Genomic DNA, 14,580 nt, shown 5'->3' on the forward strand with positions numbered 1-14,580 from the left:
CGTCTGAAGGTTACACAATTATTTCAAGTCTACACTGATATTTGAGAATAAAGCCTTTAACAGAAAACACCCCTGAAGAAGTCGCTATTGACGAAACGCGTTGGAAGACACGCAATTTGGATTTAGAGTGAATTGGAGTGGATAAGAACAAGCCCACCCATGCAAGGGTGACAACAAGTGCAAAATGCTTGTCTTATGATTATACAGATATGTACTTGTGATAAGCTTTTAATCTGTTTTACTTGAAGTTCTAGATTCAAATTTCATTTTATTTCTGAATCTTATACGAATTGTATTTGGTGGGCTCAGGTCTACTGTATAGCAGGAAATATTTCATACCTGCATCATCTAACAAAATGCATATAAATTAGGCACTCCACAAAAAACAATACTAATTATATTATATACATACATACATACATACATATATACACATTTCTATATAATCACTAATAATAAACTTCTGCTTGTTACTTTTAATAACATTATAATAAGTGTGTAATAACTCTCTATGTGATATTTGTCATGGATAGCCTTGGGTTAGAAACACCCAACTGAGAATAGGGCTGATGGCGGAGGAGGGTGTAGGATAAGAGATTGCTGTAGTGACTGAGCAATGAGAATGTGACTTCTGTAATAAGTGTTTATTACTCACCTGTGCTGATATCTGTAGGGATCTCCTCCTCCTTACACTGCTGATCACCCCTCACATACGTCTCTGCTTCTTCCTCTATATCTTCTGCCTTCATATCAGTCACATACGTCTCTTCTTCTCCCTCTATATCTTCTGCCTTTATATCAGTCACATACGTCTCTTCTTCTCCCTCTGTATCTTCTGCCTTTATATCATTCACATACGTCTCTTCTTCTTCCTCTATATCTTCTGCCTTAATATCAGACAGACGTTCTATCTAAATAACCAAAAAATAAAGATATTTATGGTAAGAACTTACCGTTGTTAAATCTTTCTGCGTGGTACACTGGGCTCCACAAGGATAACATCGGATGTAGAGTAGGATCTTGATCCGGGGTACCAACAGGCTCAAAGCTTTTGACTGTTCCCAAGATACACTGCGCCACCTCCTCTATAACCCCACCTCCGTGCACAGGAGCTCAGTTTCGTTAACCAGCCCAATGCAGTAGCAGGTATCAGAGATGACAATCGCTCGTAGCCAAGTACACCGCACACTCCCCACAGGAAAGGGTGTCAGCGGCTAATGCCAATACCAATCCAAAGAAGCTAAGTGCGTAAGGGTGGACGCCTTGTGGAGCCCAGTGTACCTCGCAGAAACAGATTTAACAACAGTAAGTTCTTACCATAAATCTTGTTTTCTGCTGCAGGGTACACTGGGCTCCACAAGGATTAACATCGGGGATATCCTAAAGCAGTTCCTTATGGGAGGGGAAGCACTGTAGCGAGTACAACAACCCGGTGTCCAAAGGAAGCATCCTGGGAGGCGGAAGTATCGAAGGCATAGAACCTTATAAACGTGTTCCCAGAGGACCATGTTGCCCTCTTGCACAACTGTTCAAGGGTCGCACCATGGTGGGCCGCCCAAGAAGGTCCAACCGACCAAGTAGAATGGGATTTAATGGTAGCAGGAACCGGATGACCAGCCTGTACATAACCATGTGCAATCACCATTCTAATCCACCTGGCCAATTGCTTGGAAACAGGCCAGCCACGTTTGTGAAAACCAAACAACACAAAAAGAGAATCAGATTTCCTAAAAGAGGTAGTTCTCTTCACATAGATACGGAGAGCCCGTACCACATCCAAAGACCGCTCTTTGGAAGACAATTCAGGAGAATTAAAAGCCGGAACCACAATCTCCTGGTTAAGGTGGAAGGAAGACACCACCATAGGCAAATAACCTGGCCGCATTCTAAGAACCGGCCGTTCACGGTGAAAAATGTAATAGGGAGACTTACAGGATAAGGCACCCAAGTCCGATACCCTTCTATCTGAAACAATCGCCAGCAAGAAGAGGACCTTAAGGGACAGCCACTTAAGGTCAGCAAAGGCAAGAGGGCTCAAACGGAGACTCTTACAAGGCCTCCAAAACCACGACAAGTCCCAAGGGGCCACAGGTGGCACATATGTAGGCTGAATCCGCTGCAAACCCCGAGTGAATGTATGGACATCAGGTAGGGTAACTATCTTTCTCTGAAACCAAAGGAACAAAGCAGAGATGTGAACCTTGAGGGATGGCAGAGATGTGAACCTTGAGGGAGGCCAGACGCAGGCCTAAGTCCAGGCCCTGTTGTAGAAAGGCCAATAGTTTGGCCGTACTAAACTTCGAAATGTCATGATTATGAGACGCACGCCAAGTGAAGTAAGCATTCCAGACCCTATGGTAGATCAGAGCAGAAGCCGGCTTACGGGCCTTCAACACAGTTTGAACGACCACCTCAGAAAAACCCTTGGCCCTCAGGACGGAAGCTTCAAGAGCTACGCCGTCAATGCCAGATGGGCCAAATCCTGGTAAACACAAGGGCCCTGAACGAGGAGGTCCGGTCGTTGTGGAAGTAGAAGGGGACGATCCCACGAGAGTCCCAGTAGATCGGAGAACCAGTGCCATCTGGGCCATGCTAGAGCAACCAGAAGTAGGTTTCCGCCTTCTTGCTTGAACTTCCGTATTACTCTGGGCAGGAGTGACACCGGAGGGAACACATAAGGTAGCTGAAAGTTCCATGGTATTGCCAGAACGTCCACGAACGCAGCTTGAGGATCCCTTGTCCTTGCTCCGAAAACTGGAACCTTGTGATTGTGTCGAGATGCCATCAGGTCCACATCTGGAAGGCCCCACTTGTCCACGAGGAGTTGAAACACTTCTGGATGGAGGCTCCACTCTCTGGCATGTACGTCCTGATGAATGAGAAAGTCCGCTTCCCAGTTTAGGACGCCCAGAATAAACACTGCCGATATGGCTGGCAGATGATGTTCCACCCACTGAAGAATCTGTGATACTTCCCTCAATGCCATGCGGCTTCGAGAGCCGCTCTGATTGCTGTACGTCACTGTAGTGGCATTGTCCATTCTACTTGAACAGGTCTGTTCTGTATGAGATGCTGGGCCATTGTCAACGCATTGAACACTGCCCGCAGTTCCAGAATATTTATCGGGAGTAGAGACTCCTCCTTGGTCCACCGACCCTGAAGAGAGTGCTTTTCCAACACTGCTCCCCAACCTCTTAGACTGGCATCCGTCGTCAGCAGGACCCAGTTGGATATCCAGAAGGGACGGCCCCTGCACAACCGTTGGTCCTGGGGCCACCAGCTCAGTGACAGGAGGACCCCCGGAGACAAGGAGATCATGTGAAACCTGATCCGGTGAGGCAGGCCGTCCCACTTGGACAGAATCAACTTCTGCAGAGGGCGAGAATGGAATTGAGCATACTCCACCATGTCGAAAGCCGACACCATGAGACCTAGCACTTGCATTGCCGAATGAATCAACACTTGCGGACGAGATAGGAAGCATTGAATCCTGTCCTGAAGTTTCAGGACTTTCTCCTTAGACAGGAACAACTGCTGGTTGTGAGTGTCCAATAACGCTCACAGGTGTACCATGCTCCGAGCAGGAACCAGGGAGGATTTCTTCCAGTTGATCAGCCACCCGTGGGCTTTCATGCACTGGACCGTCAGATCGAGATGACACAGGAGAAGATCTGGGGAATTCGCCAGGATCAACAATTCATCCAGATACGGCAGGATCCTGACCCCTTGACGGCGGAGTGAAGCTGTCATGACCGCCATAACTTTGGTGAAAACTCGGGGAGCCGTTGTCAAACCAAAGGGTAACGCCCGAAATTGATAATGTAGGTTGCCCACCGCAAACCTCAGGTACTGCTGATGAGATACCGCAATAGGAATATGCAGGAAGGCATCCTGTATGTCCAGGGAGACCATAAAGTCCCCAGGCTCCAAGGCCAGAACAATAGAGCGCAGAGTTTCCATACGAAAGTTGGGAGACCCGCACATGCTTGTTCAAGGACTTCAGATTGAGAATGGGCCGTGAGGACCCGTCCGGTTTTCGGGACTAGGAACAGCATTGAATAGAACCCGTTGCCTCTTTGAGCTAGAGGAACCTGTACCACCACTCCGGTGGACAGGAGGGAGTGCACCACCAAATGCCAAGTGTATGCTTTTGCCGGATCCAGAGGCACATCTGTCAAACAAAATCGATGAGGGGGACGATTCTTGAAAGGTATGGCGTAACCTCGAGTGACGACTTCCCTTACCCAGTTATCCGAAGTGGTCTGCAACCATTCATGGGCAAAACCTAGAAGTAGGTCCCCCACCTTGGGATCCCCCAGTGGGAGGCACGCCCCGTCATGTGGCAGGCTTGTCAGTTATGGAAGCAGGCTGATGGGCGGCCCAGGCACGCTTCGGTCTGGGCTTGGCAGGTCTGGAAGCACCAGCTTGCTTTGGGTACGCCTGACCTTTTGCTTTACCTGGAGTACGAAAGGACCGAGGGAAAGTACTTTTAGCCTTCTGTGCGGAAGGAGCCGTACTAGGTAGGCAAGCAGTTTTAGCAGTAGCCAGATTAGCCACAATCTTATTGAGGTCTTCTCCGAAGAGAATGTCTCCCTTGAAAGGAAGCACCTCCAGGGTTTTCTTGGAATCCACATCCACCGACCAGAATCTCAACCAAAGGATACGTCTTGCCAAGACAGACATAGAAGCAGCCTTGGTCTCGAGCACCCCGGCATCGGAGGCCGCCTACTTAAGGTACAGAGAAGCCGTGGTAATATACAAGAGACATTGTCGAGCATGCTCAGACGCATTGGAAGGCAGTTCCGCCGCAAACTCCTAATCCCACGCCTCAACAGCTTCAGCAGCCCAAGTTGCTGCAATGGTTGGCCTATGCACCGCCCCCATTAGGGTATAAATCGCTTTTAAAAAACACTCCACATGTCTATCCGTCGGTTCCTTCAGGGAGGTGACGGTAGTTACTTGTAGAGCAGAGGAAACAACCATTTCCTCCATTACGTCTACAGCCTCACTACCACGCAGTGTGGGAGAAGCCCCAGCGTCGTTGCCACGTGTAGCAGACATAAGAGCGTGCACAATATCGGGAAACCTGGTACAAGGTGTAGCAGCAATATACCCAGCAAGAACACTTGGTGATGTGACTATGACAGCACAAACCGGGAGTTCAAGAGATATAAATCAATATGGTGACTATAAATCACAAGGAAAAATACACAGCAAGTATATCTTGTGACACAATCCTATATTATACAGAAAGAAATCTGATACACTTAGTCCCTCAGGTATAACAATATAGGAATAGCACGCTGAGTGAAATACTCTGCAATAAGGCAGCCACGCAGCAGCTACATGCACACACACATATATAGTCACACACGTACCATGCAGAAATTATACACCATAAACTGCACTGGACTAGCAATACAAAGTAATACTCAGTATGGCTATATGTGATAACAATAGATATAACAATATAGGAATAGCCCACTGAGTGAAATACCCTGCAGTAAGGCAGCCACGCAGCAGCTACATGCACACACACACACACACATATATAGTCACACACGTACCATGCAGAAATTATATACCATAAACTGCACTGGACTAGCAATACAAAGTAATACTCAGTACGGCTATATGTGATAACAATAGATATAACAATATAGGAATAGCACGCCGAGTGAAATACTCTGCAATAAGGCAGCCAGGCAGCAGCTACATGCACACACACATATATAGTCACAGGCGTACCATGCAGAAATCATACACCATAAACTGCACTGGACTAGCAATACAAAGTAATACTCAGTACGGCTATATGTGATAACAATAGATATAACAATATAGGAATAGCACGCCGAGTGAAATACTCTGCAATAAGGCAGCCACGCAGCAGCTACATGCACACACACACATATATAGTCACACACGTACCATGCAGAAATTATACACCATAAACTGCACTGGACTAGCAATACAAAGCAATACTCAGTATGGCTATATGTGATAACAATAGATATAACAATATAGGAATAGCCCACTGAGTGAAATACCCTGCAGTAAGGCAGCCACGCAGCAGCTACATGCACACACACACATATATAGTCACACACGTACCATGCAGAAATTATACACCATAAACTGCACTGCACTAGCAATACAAAGTAATACTCAGTACGGCTATATGTGATAACAATAGATATAACAATATAGGAATAGCACGCCGAGTGAAATACTCTGTAATAAGGCAGCCACGCAGCAGCTACATGCACACACACATATATATAGTCACACACGTACCATGCAGAAATTATACACCATAAACTGCACTGGACTAGCAATACAAAGTAATACTCAGTATGGCTATATGTGATAACAATAGATATAACAATATAGGAATAGCCCACTGAGTGAAATACTCTGCAATAAGGCAGCCACGCAGCAGCTACATGCACACACACACATATATAGTCACACACGTACCATGCAGAAATTATACACCATAAACTGCACTGGACTAGCAATACAAAGTAATACTCAGTATGGCTATATGTGATAACAATAGATATAACAATATAGGAATAGCCCACTGAGTGAAATACCCTGCAGTAAGGCAGCCACGCAGCAGCTACATGCACACATACATATATAGTCACACACGTACCATGCAGACATTATACACCATAAACTGCACTGGACTAGCAATACAAAGTAATACTCAGTATGGCTATAAGTGATAACAATAGATATAACAATATAGGAATAGCACGCCGAGTGAAATACTCTGTAATAAGGCAGCCACGCAGCAGCTACATGCACACATACATATATAGTCACACACGTACCATGCAGACATTATACACCATAAACTGCACTGGACTAGCAATACAAAGTAATACTCAGTACGGCTATATGTGATAACAATAGATATAGCAAAGCACAGTAGGTACTGGACGTATATCACAGGGTGTTTGTACCACACCACCCTGACTGTATGCACTCTTTCTTACCTAACACAGTCCCAGTGATAGGTAGAATACTAAGTGTCCTGTAAAATGCACAGCGCTGGCGATCAGGCGGTTCTACAGAGGAGGATTTGCCCCAGCATTCCCAGGAACAGCTCAGTCCAGTCTGTAATGGCCGCTGCCCGGGAGTGAGGGAGAGAGAGAGATGCAGCTCCAGGACGGGAACATTTGCAGAAATAGCGCCCTGGGTCTGGGGGAGGGGCCACAGGTCAGATCTGCTCCCCCTGCTGACATCCCCACCGGGCGCTGCGGGCAGGGAAAAGCAGGGTTATGTATAATAAAAAACCCAGACCTGTGCCCTGTAATTGTCCCTGGTGGCTAGTGGCGCGGCTGCCCAATAAAAGTGTCCACGCCAGCGCACGCGCAGCCCGCCTCCTACAGCCGCGCTTGATCGCGGTAAAGAGCGGCCAGAGAGACCCCTTACCCCCCCCCCCCCGTACCTGCGGCCCCCACGATCCGGGAGGACGGCGGCGTGTGTGTGACTGATGCTGTGAAAGAACCGGAGCCTCCGCTGCAGTGACCCGGCAACCAGGGCGCGGGAGTATACAGCGCCGCTGGAAGTGATGGAGCTGCAGTCGGGGACGTCTGTGAGATGTTGCCGGCTGCAGCCCTGTTACTCTGTCAGAAGAATCTTCAGTCTTTTCCTTTACAATAAACCCATCAATAGGCTGCCTAATGCAGCACCCCTGTTATATGCCTGCTTACTGCAAGACACCAACCTACTGACTGAGCTGTGCACGGAGGCGGGACTATAGAGGAGGTGGGGCTATAGAGGAGGCGGCACTGAGCATCTTGGGAACAGTCAAAAGCTCTCAGCCTGTTGGTGCCTCGGATCAAGATCCTACTCTACACTCGATGTTAATCCTTGTGGAGCCCAGTGTACCCCGCAGCAGAAAATACAATGGCATTTGCGTAGTGATTAAACGGAGGTGAAACAGTATAATATCAGTGTATAATACACACACAGCTCCTCTACAGATCATATAGTGACAGACACTTTGGTATATTGGGGAGACCCTAAATCCCACCTACCTGATCCTCCTGTGGGGTCCTGTGATTCTCCTCTGTACAATCCTGGGAATACAGAGGACGGGGACATCTCTCTGGGGTATCTCTGTTACTGGGCCCATCTGTAGGAGACACACAGTGACTGAGTACAGTGTATATATGTGATTATCAGATGATGTGTGTATATAGGGGGCCCCCATACCTGCTCTCCCCTGTACAATACATGAGAGTCTCCTCTTACCCAGTGATGTGAGGGGCCGGTGATTCTCCATCATCACGTCCTTGTACAGACCCCTGTGTTCCTCTATATACTGCCCCTCCTGCATGGAGACATAGACAGTGACATCCTGACACCTTATAGTAACCTGACACACACAGTGATACAGTCATCACCCAGATACATCCCCTGGTGTTACTGTATAATGCTCCATTCCCAGCAGTCACCTCTCCAGTCATCACCCAGACACGTCCCCTAGTGTTACTGTATAATGTCCCATTCCCAGCAGTCACCTCTCCAGTCATCACCCAGACACATCCCCTGGTGTTACTGTATAATGTCCCATTCCCAGCAGTCACCTCTCCAGTCATCACCCAGACACGTCCCCTAGTGTTACTGTATAATGTCCCATTCCCAGCAGTCACCTCTCCAGTCATCACCCAGACACATCCCCTGGTGTTACTGTATAATGCCCCATTCCCAGCAGTCACCTCTCCAGTCATCACCCAGACACATCCCCTGGTGTTACTGTATAATACCCCATTCCCAGCAGTCACCTATCCAGTCATCACTCAGACACATTCCCCGGTGTTACTGTATAATGTCCCATTCCCAGCAGTCACCTCTCCAGTCATCACCCAGACACGTCCCCTGGTGTTACTGTATAATGCCCCATTCCCAGCAGTCACCTCTCCAGTCATCACCCAGACACATCCCCTGGTGTTACTGTATAATGTCCCATTCCCAGCAGTCACCTCTCCAGTCATCACCCAGACATGTCCCCTGGTGTTACTGTATAATGTCCCATTCCCAGCAGTCACCTCTCCAGTCATCACCCAGACACCCCCCCCCCTGGTGTTACTGTATAATGTCTCATTCCCAGCAGTCACCTCTCCAGTCATCACCCAGACACGTCCCCTGATGTTACTGTATAATATCCCATTCCCAGCAGTCACCTCTCCAGTCATCACCCAGACACTTCCCCTGGTGTTACTGTATAATGTCCCATTCCCAGCAGTCACCTCTCCAGTCATCAACCAGACACATCCCCTGGTGTTACTGTATAATGCCCCATTCCCAGCAGTCACCTCTCCAGTCATCACCCATACACATCCCCCGGTGTTACTGTATAATGTCCCATTCCCAGCAGTCACCTCTCCAGTCATCACCCAGACACGTCCCCTGGTGTTACTGTATAATGCCCCATTCCCAGCAGTCACCTCTCCAGTCATCACCCAGACACATCCCCTGGTGTTACTGTATAATGTCCCATTCCCAGCAGTCACCTCTCCAGTCATCACCCAGACACTTCCCCTTGTGTTACTGTATAATGTCCCATTCCCAGCAGTCACCTCTCCAGTCATCACCCAGACACGTCCCCTGATGTTACTGTATAATATCCCATTCCCAGCAGTCACCTCTCAAGTCATCACCCAGACACTTCCCCTGGTGTTACTGTATAATGTCCCATTCCCAGCAGTCACCTCTCCAGTCATCACCCAGACACTTCCCCTTGTGTTACTGTATAATGTCCCATTCCCAGCAGTCACCTCTCCAGTCACCACCCAGACACATCCCCCGGTGTTACTGTATAATGCCCCATTCTCAGCTGTCATCTCTCCAGTGATCACCCAGACACGTCCCCCGGTGTTACTGTATAATGCCCCATTCCCAGCAGTCACCTCTCCAGTCATCACCCAGACACGTCCCTCTGTGTTACTGTATAATGTCCCATTCCCAGCAGTCACCTCTCCAGTCATCACCCAGACACATCCCCCAGTGACTGTATAATGTCCCATTCCCAGCAGTCACCTCTCCAGTCATCACTCAGACACATCCCCTGGTGTTACTGTATAATGTCCCATTCCCAGCAGTCACCTCCCCAGTCATTACCCAGACACATCCCCTGGTGTTACTGTATAATGTCCCATTCCCAGCAGTCACCTCTCCAGTCATCACCCAGACACGTCCCCCGGTGTTACTGTATAATGTCCCATTCCCAGCAGTCACCTCTCCAGCCATCACCCAGACACACCCCCTGGTGTTACTGTATAATGTCCCATTCCCAGCAGTCACCTCTCCAGTCATCACCCAGACACGTCCCCTGATGTTACTGTATAATATCCCATTCCCAGCAGTCACCTCTCAAGTCATCACCCAGACACTTCCCCTGGTGTTACTGTATAATGTCCCATTCCCAGCAGTCACCTCTCCAGTCATCAACCAGACACATCCCCTGGTGTTACTGTATAATGCCCCATTCCCAGCAGTCACCTCTCCAGTCATCACCCATACACATCCCCCGGTGTTACTGTATAATGTCCCATTCCCAGCAGTCACCTCTCCAGTCATCACCCAGACACTTCCCCTTGTGTTACTGTATAATGTCCCATTCCCAGCAGTCACCTCTCCAGTCATCATCCAGACACTTCCCCTTGTGTTACTGTATAATGTCCCATTCCCAGCAGTCACCTCTCCAGTCACCACCCAGACACATCCCCCGGTGTTACTGTATAATGCCCCATTCTCAGCTGTCATCTCTCCAGTGATCACCCAGACACGTCCCCCGGTGTTACTGTATAATGCCCCATTCCCAGCAGTCACCTCTCCAGTCATCACCCAGACACGTCCCTCTGTGTTACTGTATAATGTCCCATTCCCAGCAGTCACCTCTCCAGTCATCACCCAGACACATCCCCTGGTGTTACTGTATAATGTCCCATTCCCAGCAGTCACCTCTCCAGTCATCACCCAGACACATCCCCTGGTGTTACTGTATAATGTCCCATTCCCAGCAGTCACCTCTCCAGTCATCACCCAGACACATCCCCTGGTGTTACTGTATAATGTCCCATTCCCAGCAGTCACCTCCCCAGTCATTACCCAGACACATCCCCTGGTGTTACTGTATAATGTCCCATTCCCAGCAGTCACCTCTCCAGTCATCACCCAGACACGTCCCCCGGTGTTACTGTATAATGTCCCATTCCCAGCAGTCACCTCTCCAGCCATCACCCAGACACCCCCCCTGGTGTTACTGTATAATGTCCCATTCCCAGCAGTCACCTCTCCAGTCATCACCCAGACACATCCCCTGGTGTTACTGTATAATGTCCCATTCCCAGCAGTCACCTCTCCAGTCATCACCCAGACACGTCCCCTGGTGTTACTGTATAATGTCCCATTTCCAGCAGTCACCTCTCCTGTCATCACCCAGACACGTCCCCTGGTGTTACTGTATAATGCCCCATTCCCAGCAGTCACCTCTCCAGCCATCACCCAGACACATCCCCTGGTGTTACTGTATAATTTCCCATTCCCAGCAGTCACCTCTCCAGTCATCACCCAGACACATCCCCTGGTGTTACTGTATAATGTCCCATTCCCAGCAGTCACCTCTCCAGTCATCACCCAGACACGTCCCCTGGTGTTACTGTATAATGTCCCATTCCCAGCAGTCACCTCTCCAGTCATCACCCAGACACATCCCCTGGTGTTACTGTATAATGTCCCAATCCCAGCAGTCACCTCTCCAGTCATCACCCAGACACACCCCCTGGTGTTACTGTATAATGTCCCATTTCCAGCAGTCACCTCTCCTGTCATCACCCAGACACGTCCCCTGGTGTTACTGTATAATGCCCCATTCCCAGCAGTCACCTCTCCAGCCATCACCCAGACACACCCCCTGGTGTTACTGTATAATGTCCCATTCCCAGCAGTCACCTCTCCAGCCATCACCCAGACACACCCCCTGGTGTTACTGTATAATGTCCCATTCCCAGCAGTCACCTCTCCAGTCATCACCCAGACACATCCCCTGGTGTTACTGTATAATGTCCCAATCCCAGCAGTCACCTCTCCAGTCATCACCCAGACACCCCCCCCCCCTGGTGTTACTGTATAATGCCCCATTCCCAGCAGTCACCTCTCCAGTCATCACCCAGACACATCCCCTGGTGTTACTGTATAATGCCCCATTCCCAGCAGTCACCTCACCAGTCATCACCCAGACACATCCCCTGGTGTTACTGTATAATGCCCCATTCCCAGCAGTCAGCTCTCCAGTCATCACCCAGACACATCCCCTGGTGTTACTGTATAATGCCCCATTCCCAGCAGTCACCTCACCAGTCATCACCCAGACACATCCCCTGGTGTTACTGTATAATGCCCCATTCCCAGCAGTCAGCTCTCTAGTCATCACCAAGACACATCCCCCGGTATTACTGTACTCACAAGTCTCCTCAGACCCCAGTCACTTCCCTGTATTATTACTATAGATAGAAGTGACGTTATTGTGATGCTCCCAGATCCCCTCTCCTCCCCAGTCATGTCCCTGTATTATTACTATATATATAAGTGATGTTATTGTGACGCTCCCAGATCCCCTCACCTCCCCAGTCATGTCCCTGTATTATTACTGTAGTACCCTAGTGATCTGAAGGCCTTGGGACACTATGAGGGGGCAAATCAATGAATGAATGTGTAGATCTATAAGGTAATAGAGATGCTGCCAACTGATGTATACCATATATGTGATAATAACTTGGATCTTTCTAGTGATCCAATAATGTATAGTGTTTATGCATGTTATTATTCTGTGCCTGGTGAAGGTGAGGGGACTCTGGTAAGCGCGTAGTGGAGATCGTGGAGAAGCTTCCAGAGGTCCCGTGTGCTGAGAGAGGTGGCTGGGCGCGTGTAGTGGCGGTTTTGTTGGTGGGCTGACTAAGGGGAGAGAAAAAGGCTGGCGGCTGAGACAAGGGAGATTACAGGAAGGCGGTTCCCTGCGAGTGAGAGAGCCCCTGTGGGGGAAAGGAATTGGATGTCTCCCGCTGCAGGTGAGAAGCGCTGTGTTAATTTCCCCTGGTGGACGCCGATCAGGGAAGTCCCGGTACCTGGTTGTCATGGAGAGTGCTGGGAGGCGGAGTGCTGGCGGGGCAGGCTAGTACATGGAAGGAGACCGCAGTGCGGGCAGCAGCTACCAGGAGTCCAGCAGTAGCAGACAGTTTCCCCCCCGAGGCAGAGCTGTGTCCCTCATCCCACCCAACCCGCAGGGAGAGCCCGGTTGTTGGTGGAGGCGGAGTCGGAGGGAGGTCCAGACCGGGCACACTATCATTGTAAGTGCAGGATATCCCCCTATAAATCCTGCTAATCTGCATACTCCCCTATCATCCTTTAACTATTAAAGTACCAGCCCCCAGCACAGTAACACAGGGACCAGCAGCATCGGTGGATCTGAGGAGTATGAATATCACCTCTAGAGATTCCATATACATTAGATAATGACCAGCCGGGTAGCAGTCATAAAGAGTGCGGTGGTGTATAATGATGAAAGCAGCTCGGAGAGTGCGCAGGGTCGCCTAAACTTGGAAATGATACACTGGGGAGACTAAGCACCCCTCACCTATCAGAGACAGGTGCCAATAACCGGGACTTCTGTATGTTCTGGAGCCACCCCCACGGATCTAAAGTGGGGCAATGCTTATACTGGGACAGGTAACACAGATCATCACCCCACTATATGTAACGAGTAGACCACGGGTGTCAGGGATTCCAGGGTGGACAGCTCCACGTACTACCTTCCTGTTTCAGGTTGTCTAGGAGCGCTACAATTAGATCTTCCATGGAAACCATGCTATTCATTGCCATGAAGTAAGGATTGCTCAACAATCGTGAGGACAATTGCTCCAAGTGGAGACCCATATAACCCAGAGTACTTCTTATACACAGACACGAAAGGGCCCCAACCATGCACGATTATAGTAAGAGATCCATGGTGGTTTATCAAACGCAGCCCCACAACTTTCTTGTGGAATCGTATTTTATGTATTGTATGCATTACCTTATGTATAGGTGGGGTATATTATTATCTATAGGTGGGGTATATTATTATGTATAGGTGGGGTATATTACTAGAACGGTTCATGGTTTGAGTATTATATGATATAACTGTATAAGGTGGCCTATAACTTGTTACATATTAAAACTAGTATACTTACCTGTGGAACGGTCTCCGTATCTGTGGAAGAGCCTGAAATCACAAAGGAAAGGTACGATAGGTAAATGTGCATAGTCCTATCTGGTTACATCACATACTAATGTTATAGGCGACTACTACAGGGGTAGGTTATTTCTTAAGCGATTAGAGTATTGGGCTCTAAATAGCTTGGATGGAGGCACATTGCACATATACACTGTACCCCCAGGTAAAAGAGGGTTTACATTACTATAGATATGTGATGTCACAGTGATGCTCCCAGATCCCCTCACCTCCCCAGTCATGTCCCTGTATTATTACTATAGATATAAATGATATCACTGTGACACTCC

General features: G+C 48.8%; 1 protein-coding gene across 2 annotated transcripts in view; it reads right to left on the reverse strand.

Moving 5' to 3' along the window:
- Positions 1 to 14,331, reverse strand: part of LOC134984154 (oocyte zinc finger protein XlCOF22-like) — a 48,318-nt gene extending 33,987 nt beyond the window's left edge. For both annotated transcript variants that reach the window (XM_063949780.1, XM_063949779.1), the window contains exons 1-4: positions 14,250 to 14,331; positions 8,272 to 8,350; positions 8,055 to 8,152; positions 656 to 911 (exon numbers count right to left, since the gene is read on the reverse strand). In XM_063949780.1, coding sequence (XP_063805850.1) covers positions 656 to 911; positions 8,055 to 8,152; positions 8,272 to 8,350; positions 14,250 to 14,321 — 505 coding nt within the window. In that variant the 5' untranslated portion in view covers positions 14,322 to 14,331. The remainder of the gene's footprint in view (positions 1 to 655; positions 912 to 8,054; positions 8,153 to 8,271; positions 8,351 to 14,249) is intronic.
- Between the last annotated feature and the right edge of the window lie 249 nt (positions 14,332 to 14,580).

Source organism: Pseudophryne corroboree (genome assembly GCF_028390025.1).
Source record: "Pseudophryne corroboree isolate aPseCor3 chromosome 3 unlocalized genomic scaffold, aPseCor3.hap2 SUPER_3_unloc_39, whole genome shotgun sequence".
NCBI classification, from domain to species: Eukaryota; Metazoa; Chordata; class Amphibia; order Anura; family Myobatrachidae; genus Pseudophryne; species Pseudophryne corroboree.